Raw genomic sequence first — 18,283 nt, forward strand, 5'->3', positions numbered from 1 at the left:
GGACCATCTGTGAGTCCCACAGACTTCAACAGGGTTGATGTCTGTGCAATTACTGCTGCTGCTTTTCCCCTCTAAAAGCCTGTCAGGCTCCAAGTGCTGCTTGCCACATCTCCAGTGCTTCACAGCCATGGACACAAGCAGGTAAGGACAGCCCGGTCAGCGCCCACCGCTTTGCTCAGTGCTGTGTGCCCAGGGTTGGCTTCCCTTGGAACTCTCTCTCTCTTCTTTGAATATTTTCTGGACTGGCAAGATGTGTTGGATGGTGCAGCCCATCGATAAACACGCTGTGTGCAGCTCTTCTCAAACACTGTGTGGGTGCTTTGGAGCCTGCGCTGAAGCTTGCAAGATAAAGAGGAACCCAGAAAGCTGCAGGGCTGAGCATGTGTGTGTGTGTGTGGGTTTGGGGGGGGGGTGATTTATCCACAGCCACAGCAGGGACATTGTGGTAGAGCTGGAGTTTCATCCTTCCTGCATCCCAGCTGCTCACGAGCTGCAGTTGTCACCGTTCCCTCCTCTCTCCCACCCGTTTGCTCTCCTCCCTGGGTTGCAGGTGCCGGCAGAGCTGTCGGCAGGTGCTGGAGGAGGAAGGATGTTGTGGGTATGGCAATGATAATCCTGCAGTACAGACCATAATGCCTCTAGCCCAAACTTTTGGGGTGATTGACAAATGTCATTTCAGTTTCATGTCTCCTAAACAATCAAGAGTCACCTTCTGCTACCCTGACAGGGAGATGTCACTCCTTTCTTCTGCCAGAGCCAGAGCTGTCGGCAGGTGCTGCAGGAGGAAGGATGTTGTGGGTATGGCAATGATAATCCTGCAGTACAGACCATAATGCCTCTAGCCCAAACTTTTGGGGTGATTGACAAATGTCATTTCAGTTTCATGTCTCCTAAACAATCAAGAGTCACCTTCTGCTACCCTGACAGGGAGATGTCACTCCTTTCTTCTGCCAGAGCCTGAAATGTCACCACCTGAGATTTTGTTTTTCCTTGGTAGATCTGGCCGGGGGGACATCCAGCTGCATGGGATCCCCCCCCCCCCAGCCCTGCCCTGTGCTTGGCACTGACTCTACAAGGGGCACTTTGGAGCAGAGGTGGCTTCTCCACTGCTCCCATCAGACCCTCCATCACCTCCCCAAACCAACAGGGAGAACAAGTAAGGAAATTGCTCTCGAGGGTAAGCCCAGGAATCATCAAAAACCAGAAGGATCAGAAAATCACACAGCTCAGCTTTCTGCCAAGGCAGGTCCAGCTCTGTCCAAGTTATATCTGAGCTGCCAATGTCCAACCAGGTCATAGACCACCTCCTCCCTCCCAGCCACCGCAGCCTCCCCAGCCCTCATCACCAACACCTTGCCTACTCCTGCAGCTTTTTCCACCAGGTGAATTCTCAATAATGTATTTTTATTGTTTGCAAAACAAACTCCAACTTACTGCTCACATCCTCCAGTGAAAAACCTCCTGTTCCCACCAAGACAATCTGTGGAGAAAACCCCACAGCAGCTTCCAGCACACGCTATTATGCAGGATGGGAGAAGGGAGGAGAGGGGATTCAAAGCACAAACCCATGGTAATTTGGGGTTCAGCTCAACTGGTGGAGCGACCTCCCTTTCCACCCTGCTCTGGTACCACCACAGCTCTGCACTGGGTTTCTCAGCCAGATTTCAACACACAATTTTACCTACTTACCGTGCTGGATTTGAGCGCATCCCCATTGTCCTCTTCAGATTCTAGTGCAACAGGTAAGGATTTCTGTGGCGGGGAGAAGGTTAAGTCCCACCTTAGTAGCCGAGGTTCAGCTTTGTCCCCAAATCTCAGGTTTTCCAGTTTCTGCACTGTGGGCTCAGCAGAGGAAGCTGGCCTGAAATTCTCTTTGTTCTGGGACTTAGACCTCAGTCTCTGAACCCCAAAGCCCCGGTCTTCCCCGCGGTGGTCGTCAGCCATGCTCCTGCAGGGTCCTCCTTTGCTATAGTGTCTTTTTTGGGTGTGAATCTCTTGCATATAAGAATCCATCCTCATGAGGGGCTTCATCTCCATCTCATAATTACTCATCTTCTCCTCATCCAGCTCAAGCAGTTTGGAGCTCCCTGAGCTGTGGTTGTGGGACCTGTGGTGGGAAGTCCATGAAACTGTGGCTGGGGAATCTGTCCACCTCTCTCTTTGCTTATGGTTGGAGGCCGAATGTTTGTGTCCTCCACTCCGACCTCTGTAGTCTTCAGGGACAGGAGTTGACCCCAGCTGACCGCTGCGCAGCGTCCCGCTTCTCACGCCGCGAGTCCCACCGACCTTCTCTTCATTCCAACTGTTGGGGCGCAAATAATCCCCGCCACGTCCCTCCAGCAACATCTGGATCTCCCCACCCCTCTCTTCATCCACCGAGACCTGCCTGGAGAAGTGAGCGCTCTTGTTCCTGCAGGAAGGACCCAGGGGTGGCGTGGAGGAGGGACTGGCAGGGAAGCTCTGCAGTGGGCTGTCATCAGGAGTCAGGTCGGATGGGGTGGTCCCTTTGCGGTACAGCTCAGGGCTCTCTTGTTGAAGAGGTGTCCCGGTGGAGAGGACCTCAATGTCATCGCTCGAGTTCTGGCGCTTCGGTCTCTGGCATTCGAGCCCTTTTTGTGTAGTTGTGAAGAGAAAAGAGAGAAGGAGAGAGAAATGCAACAGGATTATTTCTATTCTGTGGGCACCCACCAGGTTTTTCATGTCAAATTATAGGGCTGAGAGTGTTGGGTGGTAGGGAAACCACAAGGCAAGATGAAGACAGCAGCAGCTGAGCAACTGATCTAGTTGAAGACGTCCCTGCTCACTGCAAGGGGGTTTCACTAGATGACCTTGAAAGGTCCCTTCCAACCCAAACCATTCCATGATTCTATGATATATCAAACAGCTTTCCTGCCCCACACCGACAAGGAGGGCAGGGACATTTCCCCACTCAGCCCACCTCGCTGGACATGGAGGAGAGCACATGGGTGGTCATGCCTGACACATTTAGGCAGGAGCAATGTAGCATGTTCAGGCTACATGAGGACAATAAACACCACCATCTTCTCTTGACCATGATGAATGTACTTCCTTCCCTTTGAGCCCAGAGCACATCCCAGACAGTGTTTCTCTGGGATCAATGACTTGGGGACAAGCACTTCAGGAGTGGTTGAGTGTCTTCTGCTGGAGGTGACCAGTTAGCAAGAAACACGTCGCTTCTCCCAACAATTAGGAAAAAAAAAAAAAGCAACTTATTAATCGTTGATGAAACACCAAATTATTTCAAGGAGGTGCAAGCTAACAGTGGTTAATTCTCATTTTACCCTCTCAAGGCGTAGTTGTTCCCAGCTAAAACCATGATAAATTACGGGAATAATTTGATAAATATATTAACTGCCTAATGCCCCTGAAATGCAGCTAATTGCAATTGCTATGGCTAGACAAGAAATGAGTCTCAAAAAGGAAGAACTCAATTTCTTACCACGGTTTAGAAAGATAGACACTGAAGCGCTTGCTTTAATCTCTTCACTTCTGCTGAGTAATTTTCTCTATCGCATCTTCTTGGGGAGCTGCTGCCATTGGGATGGGCCTTCACCCACAGCCATCCCCATGTCCCACCACGCCATGGTCCGGATACACATGATGGATGCTGAGATCATGGGGATGGATGTCCCCATCAAAGCACTTAGAGGGGAAGGTAAATAGTAGCAAAGCTGCTTGGAAATTTCCCACAGAAGCAATTTCTCGATGGGAAATTGGTCTTCTAATGACTCTCGATTTTTTTTAATTATTATTTTTTGCCACAGAAAATTCTGTTCATGTCTGGGGAAAATATTCAAGATAGTTCAGTTTTAGTTCATTCTCTGTGTCTCTGTTTGTCTGTGGGAGATTGAAACTCCCAGGATTTATCTGGGGCCCCTGAGTAAACCTCATACTGGTGGGAAATTGTGGTGAAGGGGAAGGGTGGAGTTCACCCCCTCCATTTACACACAGAATAACTGTCTCTGGGGAAAAATACAGACCAATTCTGTGGCTGTTGTTGAGATGTTCCTGTTCCAGCCATCCTCCCATTTCACAGGTGTAAAACTGAGGCAGCAAAGGAGTAAATGGCTTCATATGAGACAGCTGTGAAGCCAGCTATCGAAACGGGCTCACCCAAGACTTGGGGTGTCCCTGTTCATCTCAGGTTGAAGGTACAGGGATTTGAAAGCTTCCCACCAATTCTGACAACCCCAAAGCCAATCTCCAGCAGCACAACCACCCACAGCTTTGCTACACCCACTGCTCCTACACCTGAGCTCCAACCCCAATCCTCCCTGGCCCCCCAAGCCCCACGGTGGAGGTGATAAAGCCCAACGATGCCTCAGCAGCCTCACCCCAGACACCCACCCCAGGGACCACACTATTAAGCATCCTCTCATCCTAAATCTTTCCCACCTGGACCTGCAACCAGCTGAGCTAATTCCTCCTCTCCATGGGTTAATCCCCTGAGTCTTGCAGCCCCTGGTTGGGGCTCCCAGAGAAGCAGGGGCTGATGATGATGGGGCATAGCCAGCCCTCCAGCCCCGGAGCCCTGCGAGGACACAGGCGTTTCCTTGCAGAGGAACTCGACAGATGCACGGTGCCGTCCTGCTGGCTTTCGACACCCGAGGATGTGCAACAATTATTCTGAGCTAAAATTAGTCACGGAGCACGTGATGTTCCTGGAAGAACGGTTGTGAGAGCGCAAAGGAGGATGCAGAGCACCCAATCTGGATTTCCAGCAGGATAGAAGCAGCAGTGCCTGCTCGGGGCATCTTCAAAGCCAAGTGTGTGCCCTCGGGTACTGCGGTGCTGCTGAGGATCCACATATGGGATCTGGGAGATCCTGCCTGTGCCACCAACATCCTGCCATCACCTTGGGGGTGTCACTTGACCAGCACCATCCAGCTCACGGGCTGACTGTGCTGGCAGCCACAGCCAGGGGCATCCAGCAGAGCCAGGAACCGGGGAGGCACAACCACAGCGAGAGTGATGGGGATGTGGAAGATTTCCTGGCAGCCAGAGATGGAAAACCACAGGGGTGAGGGTGATGCAGGGTGCTGAGCAGGGATAGTTTTGTTTTTTCCAGGTCAAGCCCTTGCAGCAATGCTGAGGCATGTCTGGGGTTGCTGGAGCCGGTACCCACGGGTCTGGAGTCTGTGGCTGCTCAAATAGGGGCTGTGTTGTGAGGAGGCTCTGGGCCAGGGGACCTGTGGGGCTGGCATTGAGGTGGGCATGGAAACCCCTGAGATGTTGTGAAGGTGGGTGGCACACAGCACCCACAATACTGTGCAAGGTGGGCACATCCAGCACCCACAACACTGTGCAAAGCAAGTGGCACATAGCACCCACAACATTGTGCAAAGTGGGTGACACACAGCACCCACAGCACCTTGTAAGGTGAGCACATCCAGCACCCAGGATGCTGGGCAAGAGGAACACATCCAGCACCCAGGATGCTGTGCAAGGGGGACACATCCAGCACCCACAGCACTGTGCAAGAGGGACACCTCCATCACCCATGATTCTGGGCAAGGGAGACACCTCCAGCACCCACGATGCTGTGCAAAGGGGACACATCCAGCACCCACGATGCTGGGCAAGGGAGACACCTCCAGCACCCACGATGCTGTGCAAAGGGGACACATCCAACACCCACGATGCTGGGCAAGGGAGACACCTCCAGCACCCATGACACCGTGCAAGGGGAGCAGCAGCAGCACTCTGCATGGTGGGTGCGTACAGCCTGGGGTTACAGGGTCAGTGGAATGGTGCAGCCATTATCTGCCTGACTTGGTCCGTGGGTGCTCCCAGGTTTCCCAACACATCTTGAATGGCCTGTTTGTTTTTTTAATGTGCTCTAAGTGGAATTTCCTTCCCCTCCCTTCACTCACACACAACCCACCCAGACGTGAGCACCAGAAACACAAGCCCCGACACAAGTCAAGCGCCATGTCCCCATCTAGAAGCTTGTAAAAAATGTATTACCTAAAAATATCTTTTCAAGAGGTGATTTAAACCAGCGAAATCTCTTGGCAAGAGGAAATGGAGATGAGGAACATCTCAGGGCTGAAGAAGCCCCTGGGACCACGCAGCCCTGCGAAAAAGCTCAGATCTCTGATATACAAATTGGACTGCTGCAGGAGGAGAGATGCTGAGCGGTGTTTGAACAAGCTGTGCCTTCTCCCAGCGAGCAGAGAGCTCGGCTGCGAGGGGCTCGGCATGTTCTGCCCCCCAAAACACCCGTGCACACATGTCTAGGATGGGGTTTTGCTGCACCCACCACCCCAATTTGTGCAGGTTCATAACTGGAGCCAGACCTCCAACCCTGTCTGGCTCATCACTGCTGAGCCATGGGATGCCCCTGGCCGCCCCCACGTCTCGGTTATGTGAGGACTCATTCATGGGCCGGCTGGTCCAAAAGATGCAATGATCCCTTTTCCCCAGCCTGGGGGGAATGACATTGCCGACATGAGTCACCACCACCAGCTCCTGGAGTAATTAAGCCAAATGAGTAATCTTCAGTTAGAGAGCTGGAAGGGGGAGAAAATAATGATAGACACCTCCTAATGAGGGTTTGGTACAGGAAAACTTGAATAAAACCATTCACATACATTAATTACTATGTTAATGATTGCTGTGGGGATTTGGAATGTTCCACTCCCACTCGTAGCAGCCCCTCTTGCTCCTGGACAATCGCAGCCTTCACAAGGTGAATCCTCCCCGTGCATCCACCAGCTGCAGACCCCTGCCCAACCACGGCTTCGCTTCATCCTCCTCCTCCCTGAGCCTTTGCTGAGCCTGAACCTCTTGTCAACAAACAAAAATCTGGACAAACCAGCAAGAAACATTGAAGATGATTAGGCTGAAAGAGTTGGGGCTGTTCAGCCTGGAGAAGAGAAGGCTCTGGGGAGATCTTATAGCAGCCTCCCAGTACCTGAAGGGGCTACAAGAAAGCTGGGGAAGGACTTTTCATAATGGCAGTTAATGACAAAACAAGGGGAAATGGGTTTAAACTGAAAGAGGGGAGGTTTAGATGAGATATTAGGAAGAAGTTCTTCACTGTGAGGGTGGTCAGACACTGGAACAGGTTGCCCAAGGAAGCTGTGGCTGCTCCTCCCTGGCAGTGTTGAAGGCCAGGTTGGATGAGGCTTTGAGCAACCTGGTCTAGTGGAAGGTGTCCCTGCTGATGGCAGGGGGGTTGGAACTGGATGATCTTTAAGGTCCCTTCCAACCCAAACCATTCTATGATTCTATGATTCTATGATTCCATGAGGAGCTGAAGGAAGAGCCACCAGGTAAACCTCCAATGTGCATTTCCCCAACACCTTTTGCGTGCACACGGGACTGATTTGCAAGCCCAAGTGAAGGATTAAGTAGCAAGGAGTGCTGCCCCAGCTCTGCAAGCCCAGATGTTCAAAAGAAACCATAAACCCATAAAAACCATGGGGTTAAAACCAGTGACCACCTCTGGAATCATCTGCCTTTGCATTTTTTTTGGAGCTCTTGTTGGGTTTTTTTCTGTGCAACCATCACGAGGTAGGAATGAAAAAAAAAAAAAGGGTGTGTTTTGGTGTGAAAAGCAGAGATTCTTGGGCTGCACAGGGTAGAAGTGTTGAATATCAAAAGCCTTGTGCTAAATCATATAAAAACTGGTGTTATGGGGTGGGAAATCACCCCAAGGGTCTTGGTAAGGACTGGGAGCTGTGGGTACAGACCGAACCTCCGTGCAGGGCTCATTTTTGGGGGGGGGGTTGGGTCTCTGCAGGGCTGAGAGTGGCAGAGAGTGGCATGGGGTGAAAGCTGGAGCCGTGGGGCTGGCCGGGGCGGTGACAGGCACTGACCGTTTTCCCTGTGCTGGAAGGAAGGCGAAAACTCTTTGGCAGTGATCCTGGCGATCCGTGCTTCCTCCTGAGCTTTCTGCGCCGCCGTCACAGCCGCCTCCGCCTTGGCCCTGGAGTGAGAGGTCCTGCAAGGCAACCAGAGAGACATGGACCACGTTAGGCAGCTTCCCTCTGGAGATCAAGGCATGGAGAAACCCAGATTGTCCCCATGAAACCCCTTTGCTCCAACTTCCTTTGGTTGTGACAGAGGAGATGCCACCAGGAGCTGGAACTCCATGGGGAATGGATGATGTTACATGGACAACATGTTCATGAACTGCTTCTCAGTCTGCAAATTGCCCAAGCAGAAATGTTTTTATTTGGAAATATATTTTTTTTTTGTTTGGAAATATGGAAAGATAGATTTTTATTTGGAAATATATATTTTTTATTAAGAAATATAGACTTTTATTTGGAAATATATATTTTTTATTTAGAAATACGGAGATATATTTTTTATTTGGAATTTTTTTTTTCTATTTAGAAATATGGAAATATAGATTTTTATTTGGAAATAGGGAGAGGATGCTTTGCTCCCCATGGGATGCATCACCCCGAAGCAGGCTGGTCCCCTCCATCACGCATCCCTCCATGCAGTACCAGAGCCCAGCAGACGGCTGCATCAACCTCTGAGGGAATCTCCGTGAGCCTCTGGGGCTGAAGGCCTGAATTTAAAGCCAGTGGGTTTCTTTAACCAAAACCCATTTGCTTTTGGATGAAAAAGTGAAGATTTCCACCCCCATCACCACCCATTTTGTGTAAAACACTGCATGTAAATATTAGTGTGGTTTGTCCCCGAGCGCAGAGGTAGGAGTGGGGTTGGCCATCGGTACCACCTCTACCACCTCTTAATACACCTTCAGCAGGGACTTTTTTTTCCCTCTGGATGAGTGACTGTGCCCTGCGCTCACCCATCACCAGTGATTCCCCAGACACTCATATTTGATGTTATTTCATCCCATCGCTCAGGATTTACCCCCTCTCACAGAATCGTAGTGGTTGGAAAAGACCTTTAAGATCATCGAGTCCAACCATAAACCCAACACTGACAATTCCACCTCTAAACCATGTCCCTCAGCACCTCATCTGCCTGTCTTTTAAATCCCACCAGGGATGGTGACTCCACCACCTCCCTGGGCAGCCTGTTCCAATGCTTGAGAACCTTTTTGATGAAGAAGTTTTTCCTCATATCCCATCTAAACCTCCTTTGGTGCAATTTGAGGCCATTTCCTCTCATCCAGCCCCTCTGCAGCATTCCCCCTTTGGAAGCTGGTTTGTCCCTTCCCCTTAGCTGAGCTATCGAGGCACTTTTAAAAAAAAAACAACAAAAAAAGCCTGTTCCCACCCACCCTGGTGCAGGCAGGGTTATAAATAGCTCCACTGATTTCTTTTCCCTCCAAATTCAGTCCCTCCATCTCCTCCATCTCCTTTAATAATTTTTTTTTCTTCTTTTTCCTGCCATTCTCTGAATTCCCTCTAATTTTTCGACATCTGCTCGGGGAGGAGTGTCATTGCTGACAAGCTCCTATAAATGGAAAATAGGGCTGGGAATGTGCCTGGTGTCTCATCGTGCAGCACAAGCCGTGGATACGAACCCGGGTGTGCCATCACCTCTTCCAGCCCAGGTGAGATGCCTGGTTCCTGCTCCCAGAGCCAACCTGTCACTTGTTTTCAAGTGCTGTCAAGTTGTCTTTGCTTTAATAAATGCTTTATTTATATAAATTCACTGCTTTGGAGTAGCTGAGGGAGCAGATATGACCCATTCTTCAGGAGGTACTTGAAGGTGGTGGAGCGACTGTGGTGATGCTGCTGCTGGTCCCACAGGTTCCTCATGAATGATGTAACCAAAAATTGGGTTTAAATGGGTTTTTTTATCTGACTTGGCTCCAGCACTCACTCTGCTCCACACTCATGCAGGGTTGGAGGAGTGGGCAAGCATGTGACAGCCCCATCCCCTGGTAGATATCCCAGTTCAGCTCTTTTAGGAGGAACAGGGATGCTCCAAGCAGGAGCTGCAGTAAACACCCGTTTTTGGCACAAATGTGATTAGTGGGAAAGGCTGGGACATCAAACCCATCAATTAAACCACCCCAGTGCCAAGAACGGTGCCACTTGAGTCTTAAAATTAAGATCTTGAGTCTTTGAGGTTGTTAAAACAGCTGGCATCTTCCCTGGGAGCTTCTCAGTGGTCTGCATGTCAGCTCCTGAAGATCCTCCATCCGTCTATCCCTCCATCATCTCCTCAAACTGGAAACTGTCCAGGGAAAGGCCTGTCCATCCCATACTGCAGCATGTTTACAGAGCAGGCTGCCAGTCCCCCCCTGGCCTGACACAAAGGTTTAATAACGGCTGAGAGTGTCTGGACCAAACTCAGCGGGCAGGATTACACACTGCCTCCATGAACTCCTCCCTGGAGATGCAACTGGAGGCTGTTATCCATCACCTCTTGCCAGGGAAGGAGGCTGGAAGCACTGAAAAGCAGCTCATGCCACTTCTGAGGATCCTGGGGACACATGAAGGTGTCTGCAGAGCAGGAGGTTACGCTGGAGGAGCAGACAGGGAGCCACCATGCATGATCCTCTCTCCAGCACTCATCACCTCCCCTTTTTCCACCAAACGGGGCCAAACCCACCATCCCTGAGTGATGGATGGATTTCCATCCCTGGAAAACTCATTCTAACAACTTCTGGACTATTCCATCCCTGTGGACTCCAGGATCAGCCCAGGAAAAACAGCAACTAAGAGCTTTGGTCCAGAAAGAGTTAAAAATCAATGATATTAATTAAGCCATCTCCGATCTAAAATATATTCAATAGCCACAAAGCGGATCTAACGCCGAGCGCTGCGCGGAGGCGCGGGCGGGCTTAATTGTTTGTAATGCTCTCTAAGATGCTTGGAGGAGAGGAGCAGTCGGAGTGAAAAGCAGAATTATGGTGATCTATATGTTGCATAATAAAATCCATAAGTATTCCCAAGGAAAGGCGAGTAATCCAGTTAGCGCTCGCGTGACTTGGGCACATCCGAAATTTAACAGCTGTCTCCTTTATACACGCCTGCTGCTCCTGGCGTGCGCTACATCTTAATTCCCCACTTAATTGCTGGAGTTTATTTCCTTGGAAAGTGGGTCTTTCTCTACAGCACACAGGCAGGGCCTGATCTAATCACTCTTCTTTCTCCTCCTGCTATAAATGTTTCTTGGACAGAGATGTCATCCTGGAAACCATAGTCAAAATAAGGCTGGATCCTTCCCTGTGGATTTATCATGGATGCAGGAGAAGGCTGAGGATGTTCAGGGATAGAATCATAGGATCATAGAATGGTTTGGATTGGAAGGGACCTTAAAGCTCATCCAGTTCCAACCCCCCTGCCATCAGCAGGGACACCTTCCACTAGACCAGGTTGCTCAAAGCCTCATCCACCCTGGCCTTGAACACTTCCAGGGAGGAGCAGCCACAGCTTCCTTGGGCAACCTGTTCCAGTGCCTGACCACCCTCACAGTGAAAAACTTCTTCCTAATATTTCATCTAAACCTCCCCTCTTTCAGCTTAAAGCCATTTCCTCTTGTTTTGTCATTAACTGCCCTTATGAAAAGTCCTTTCCCAGCTTTCTTGTAGCCCCTTCAGGTACTGGGAGGCCGCTATAAGATCTCCCCGGAGCCTTCTCTTCTCCAGACTGAACAGCCCCAACTCTCTCAGCCTGTCCTCATAGGAGAGGTGCTCCAAGGAAGGAATTAAACAGATCCTCTTGCATCGCTCCTTCATTCCCTGCCTGTGATGGCAACTGCTGAGTGATCTCCCTGTCCTTATCTCAACTCATGAGCCTTTCATTGTATTTTCTCTCCCCTGTCCAGCTGAGGAGGGAAGGTCCAGAGCAGCTTTGGTGGGCACCTGGAGTCCAGCTAGGGTCAACTCACCACAGGAGTCCACGTTGGGATTAGCTTGGGATATTTTATTTATTAATTTTTTGCCAAGCTGACTCATTCTTCTCAGAGGATGACCGGGCAAGTGGTCAAACTGGCAAGAAGAGCTGGCAGGAGGCAGGGAAAAAAATCACAACCAAACAGATTTCTGTAAATCTCTGCAGATCTCTTGTGATTTGGCCAGAACTGACAAGGGAAGGGATAATACCTGCGAGTGGTTCCTAATGCCAAGTTTATCAGCTCCGGCTAATCTATAAGAAGCTGGAATAAACTGATTTGCAAGGAAGAACATGGCTTTTTAGGAATGCCAACAGCAAATCTGGCCTGGCTTTGTGTGAGCGAGGAGCCAATGCAAGAACTTCTGCTGCAAATCTGATGCTTGGGGGTGGTTTAGCCAAAAAAAAAGGGTGAGCTTTCAGAAAAATCTGTGGCACTGGGTGGTTTCATGAATAAATTAAGCAAAATTCAAACCAGGCAAAAAGTTTGGGTGGTGTTTAGGTTAATGGACCACTTTGGCAGGAGAAGAAGTGGAACAAACTGCTTAAAAATTATGACATTAGAGCAAGTTTATGGACCACCAGAAACATTCCTGAACACAGAGGGGTCTGTTCAGGAGTTGTGTGATGCCTGTAATTGCAGGGATGGCACCTGAAACCTGTTTCGTTTCTGAATCCTTCATCTCCAGCCAACTTCCTTTGAGTGCAGCAGTGCAAAGGCCAAGCTGGAACCAGATGAGGGACTCACCATCCTTATTCCTTTTTTTTTCTTGCATTCCTGTATGAAAAACAGGCTCTTCTTCAATAAAAACCAGGTATCAGACTCTTTGAGTAGAAGTATGTCTGGGGCCAAAGGAAGCTATGAGCTGGACACAGGGGGAAACCTGCATTATTCGTGGTTTAAATGTGAAAAAGCATCATTGTGGGGAAGATTTCTGGAAAAGAAGGTCTGTTTTCCAAAATTCTTCTGTTCTTTTGCAAGCAAACTCCTCACTTCTCTGAAACCCCCGTGAACTCGAAGCTCGGCCAAGGGATCCCCTCCTCAGTGGGATTTAGGCTTGAGAGGGACGTATGAAACTGCTGCTTTATTGCTGGTGTTTGTTGGGATCCCACCAAAGATTCCCAGCCCTCCTCTATCCCATGCCAAGAGCTGATGGAAACCTCTCCAGAGCTTTCCAGATAGTTCCAAACCCTCACCAGGAGCACACACGTGATTGTAACAAACCCTAAACCCTTTGCTCACCAGGACAATTAGATTTCAATATGATTGTTAGGGTTTCAGCTTTTCTACCTCGTTTGTAAACCTACAAATCAACTCTCTGGTGAGGGAGCTCAACAAACCAAGCTCCTGGTCAACACAAAGGAGTTTGATGTCTTCTCCTCCCTTTTTTTGTGCTTTTGCTTAGCTCATATGGAGGGGTTGGAGTCATGGACAAGCTGATCTGACCAGCCAGAGCTTAGAAATGAGGTAAGAAAGCTGAGATCCAAATAAAATTAGTAAAACTATTATTAAAGCCTTCTTCCATGCAGCTTTTTAAACTCTTCCTACCATATAAAAGGAGAAACCCCTGTGGTCCATATTTTCATGGAAAACAGGCAAACTTGCCCTGTGCCATGTTCACTGAAGGCAGAGGAGTGCTGCTGGCTCGTAGGCACTCTCAAGTGGCAAGGATGGAGTTAACCAGCCGGTGAGCTCATCCTGGGACATAATGAGCCTCAAGTTTTCCTAAGGGGCCAGGCTGGCTCCATTGGATTCACTTTGCCTCTCAGGTCAATATATAATCAGGCAGCTTTTTGGTTTGGTTGTTGTTGGGTTTCTTTTCTTTTTTTTTTTTAAATGCATCTTTATCTTCCTTTAGGAGGAATGTTTTCTCCCTCCATTACAGAGGTTCATGTATTTTTCAAATGGCAAAATTCAATTAAAACATACACCAGCTGCAAGTAAACACTTCAGGAAAAATTCAGAGAGAGCGTTTGCAGGGCATTTAAGACTCCGTGCTTTGCTCTTCCCTCCAAACCTGGCTCTGGTTTGTGCTTGAAAACTGGTTTGTGCTTGAAAACTGGTTTGTGCTTGAAAAGCAGTGGTGGGGCTGGCTCAGGGAGGTGTTTGGATGCACTTTGTCCAGATCAGGTGAGGAAAAGGAGCTTCTCAGTCCAACCACTCTACGTTCAACAACCAGGCTTGCATGAGTGTGAGCCTCTCAACTCTATTGACTCACCAGGGGTTATTTTACGCTCCCACCAGCACAGCAGAGAGCAGGATCAGGCCCTAATTGCATCAAGCCAAGATGCATCAAGAAACACAAAGCAAAAGTCCCCGAGTGATCGATGCTGGTAACCAAACCCCAGAGCTGAGGGGAGGGTGAGTGTGGATACAATCCTCTCCCAAGGCTGCCGGAGAGGAGCTTCCAGTTCCAACTGTGCTGGTGTGGGATTGATACCTGCAACCAGCACTGGGGAGGGATGGAGAAGTGGAAAGAGGCTCTGCCTGCTCGGGGCAGGATCTCAAACCTTGCCTGCAAGGAAGGAAGGCTTGGCTGGTCTTCATGCTCTCCTAGATGGGACAAATTGAGACTGAATTATTAATAACCGCTGCAGACTGTTGTCTGGCTTCTACCTCTGCGGGATTATCAGTGATTTAGGGCAGAGCTGGGGAGAGCTGCAGCACCCATCCTACCTCCCTTTGTCCCTGGCATGGGCTTCAGCTCAGCAGCCTCCATCAGACCCAGCATCCCACATCCAGCACCCCCTTGGCCCCCAAAGACCAACTCAATAACTTGATTGCAAGGGTCGATGTAGGCGCAACCCAGGGCCAGGCTCTGTCTAGACATTTGCTTCAGGGAGTAGGGAGATGGCAGCAATTAACAACCTGTTTGTTATTTTCCCTATCTGGCATTTATTGCCCCGATAAAACCCACTCTTAATTCCAGCTTGACTCTTTTCACAGCTCTCCTGGCTTGGTTGTTATTGCGCTAGGCTTGCCTTGAGTGATTTGTGAAGGCAGTAATACAACGCTGGTACTCAGGGGGTGGAATATTAGACACACCAATTAGCTATCTGTGCATAAATTCCCATTTACCTGCATATTTGCCTTGCCCACTTCCCCTGTCTGCTTTTTTTCCTCCACCCCCACCCCCATTGCTGGAATTCTTAATCAAGAGAATAAAAAAACCCCAAAAAACAGCTAATGTGACCTCTGACATGACGTAATGCAGCCAAAAATGTCTGCTCTGGCTCTTTGCAGTCAGACAGAAAGTAGGTGCTGTGCATAGCAAAGAGAAAGCCTGGCTTCCCTGAACCTGCTGCCAGACTTCCCGGCTCTGGATGGAGATTTTTGGGGTGGGAGGATGGACCATCCCTGCCTGAGCTTCATCAAGGAGCAATGAGCACTGGGAGAAGGAGCAGGAAACCTCCCAGCAAGAGGGAAGGGTTGGGGATAGCTGGGATTGCAGAGGGCAGAGGGAATGGTTATTGCAGGCTCGAAAAACCTGCTCCAAAAGTCACATTTCAAGAGAAAAGTTCCGAATTTATTTTTTTTTTAAATTAGTCAAACCCTTTAATCCTGATATAAGACCTCGATGCATGTGTTTGTTATGGCCCAAGAAAAGAGAAATAGAGAGAAGCATGGAAAATATTGTGGTCAGAAGCTCAAAGCTGAGTTTTCCTGTGGTTTTACACTGGGAAATGTAACATTGCAGGGGGAAACCATTCCCAAGCCAGTTGGGAGACCTCGCAGAGAGCAGGTGCCTGTGGCTCAGCTGGGGCATGGCATGCATGAGGTCTCCAAAATACATGGAAATGGGGATGGAGCCAGTTCCCATTTAGCTCACTGCTCCAGGCACCTGTGCCAGATTCTTCTCTACCTTTATATTTTTGGAGCTTACAAATGGAGAGTGAATTCACCAAGGCGTCATTTGCCATTTAGCATTGAAATACTTATTTTTTTTTAATCCAGGTAAGGGAGAAAAAACCATCCTGGGCTGTGCCCTTCTGTCCTGTGCCTTCCTTTTAAGTAGACAAAATGAGTTTTGTTGGGGAACTGAAGTCACAACATATAATAGTGTGAAGTCACAGTGACCTGGGGGACAGGGATGGGCCACAATCAAATGTCATGTCCCTAAAATCCTGGGAGAAACGTGACCCAAACCACAGCTCACAGCAGGCAGCAAGTCACATCGTGACCATCTCGGTTGTTCCCATCCCTGTGCATCACACAGGACCCTGAGCTGGGTCCTTCCTGGCAGAGAAGGATGAGAACATGCCCGTAACACCACGATCCTCTCCAGCTCACCTCATTGCCATCATCCCAAACTGGTCACGGCGCTGCTTGGATTTGTTTATTCTATCCCTGTTGTTGCCAAACAAAAACCACCAGCCCTGGCACAAGCAAATCAAACTCCATCCACTTCAAAGGGCTGGGCCAGGTGGAGCTGGTACTCAACTTTGGGTACCAGCAGCCAGGATGCTGCCAGCATCTCTCTCTGGCCAAAGGACACACAGAATAAGCAGAGCCAGGCAGACCCATGGAATTCCTTCCCAATGGGTTTCCCTCTTTTAAATTATTTGCCCCTCAGCAAAGGGTCTTTCACACCAGAGACGATGCACAAGCTGCCCGGAGATGTTATTTACAGCTCACAAGATAATTAACATCTGGAGAGGGAATCTCATCTCCTGCCATCTGTCACTTGTCACGAAGCTATGAAGGATGCAGGTGAGCGACGCGGCCAGGCAGTACCTGCCCATCCTGGTGCTTTGATGCCTGCCAGCCCAGATCCACACACAGGAGCTGGGTTTTGCCTCAGAAGAAGGACAGCTTTGATGCCACCATCCCCACCACTGCCCCAGCCTGACCGACCAAAAGAGACAGGTTTGGCCTTGCTCCAGACCTGACGCTTTGCTGGCTCAAACACTGCAGCGATGGGCAGGGATCCCCTCTCCCAAATCAGACACAGAGCAAATTCCAGCTCCTGGGATGGAATTTCCCCTTTTTTTATAAATTGAGGAAGGTGAGAGCTAATTGCAGCAATGCTGGGAGCATCATTATGTTCTGGCAAGCGATGGGTGGTGATGCAAAACCTGCTCAGAGCAGAGTTTAGGAAGAGTTAGCTCCAAGGAAGGGAAAGGAGTGAGCAGGAGGGATGCTGCCTGCTTTCCAGCTGTCGTGCTTTGGATGGGGAAGGTTTCCATGATTTTACTGGTTAATTATGGACATCATGGAAAAGGTACATCATGGAAATGGGAAACGCTGACGTCCCCTTGTTCATCCCCTGCTCTCACAGAGTGCCAGCAGACAGCTCCCCACACACACACATCCCAAAGGCACGCCGCAAATGTTCCTCTAACCCTGTGCAAAAATAGCACGTTACAAACGAGCCGGCTGCTTTCAGGCAGGAGGTAAAACAGGTTGGAAGAAATTACTAATAATCCTCAGAAAAGAAAAAAAAATAATAATTAGAAGAAAAAGTGTCCCCCGAAAAAGCGTCCCCCGAAAAAGCAAGCACAAAATCTCCAAGGAAGCTGGGGAGCACTGGATCATCCACAGGCTGCAGATCTACAGTGTCTGTATGAAACACAGAAAAAACCCGACATCGATGCCGCATTCGGGTGGAGACGTTGAAATGCACAACAAGCCAAGTTAGAGCTCCCTGAGCAGCCATAACTCAGCCTGCTTGGACATGTGTAGCGTTGAGTTTGGCTGTACATGCTGCTGACTCTAATGACTTCAGGCTGGATCCTGCATTCCCGTTGCATCGCCTTGTCTCCAGGCAAAGCTGGCTCCAAAAGCGGCACCACCAAAACCCTCGTGAGCCTGTTCCTGCTCATTATGCTGGGGAAATGCCAGGTTTTTGGTGGTAGGCTTGACCATGGTGGGTCTGGATAGGTGGCTTGGTGTAACGTCACCCATCCTCCTGTATTTATTAAGGAAAGGAGGGTAGAGATGTGGTTGGGACATGACCAGCCCCAGTCCAACCACCAATTTGGAGCAATCCTTGCAGGATGGATGAAGGCTGTTGGAAAAAACCTGTCTCAGCGTGGACACCAGGTACCTCCTCTTGCCATGATCTGCCCTAGGCTGCAGGTCCAAAGGTGGAGGATTTGGTGGACTATCAGCATCCCACTCTGGCCTCTATCACCAGAAGGCTTCCCCAAAACAGCCCATTCCTCCTCATTTTTCACACTGATTTCCTCACTTGGTGGATGCCACGAACAGGATGAAGAGTGGGGTGGAAACCTCAATGCAAAAGGTGCAAACTGCATCATGAAGACAGAAACTCAAGCAGGCCATGGGTGAAGGGAGATTAGGGAGCCTCTGGTTTGCCCCCAGGAGAGCCCTTAGATCCCTTCCAGGAGCCATTGACACAGCCTGGCCCTTTGCCAAAGGTGCAAACTGCAGCATGAAGACAGAAACTCAAGCAGGTCATGGGTGAAGGGAGATGAGGGAGCCTCTGGTTTGCCTCCAGGAGAGCCCTTAGATCCCTTCCAGT

At 49.6% G+C, this 18,283-nt stretch overlaps 1 protein-coding gene across 1 annotated transcript in view; it reads right to left on the minus strand.

Moving 5' to 3' along the window:
- The window catches only part of LOC104522381 (junctophilin-3), a 28,599-nt gene that overhangs the window by 9,831 nt on the left and 485 nt on the right, over nucleotides 1–18,283 (minus strand). Inside the window, 3 exon segments of the mRNA XM_029084194.1 lie at nucleotides 1,690–2,609; nucleotides 7,845–7,969; nucleotides 14,668–14,812. Of these exon segments, the coding sequence (XP_028940027.1) occupies nucleotides 1,690–2,609; nucleotides 7,845–7,969; nucleotides 14,668–14,812 (1,190 nt within the window).

The sequence above is a fragment of the Antrostomus carolinensis genome, unplaced genomic scaffold (genome assembly GCF_000700745.2).
Source record: "Antrostomus carolinensis isolate BGI_N321 unplaced genomic scaffold, ASM70074v2 scaffold20923, whole genome shotgun sequence".
Classification (NCBI taxonomy): Eukaryota; Metazoa; Chordata; class Aves; order Caprimulgiformes; family Caprimulgidae; genus Antrostomus; species Antrostomus carolinensis.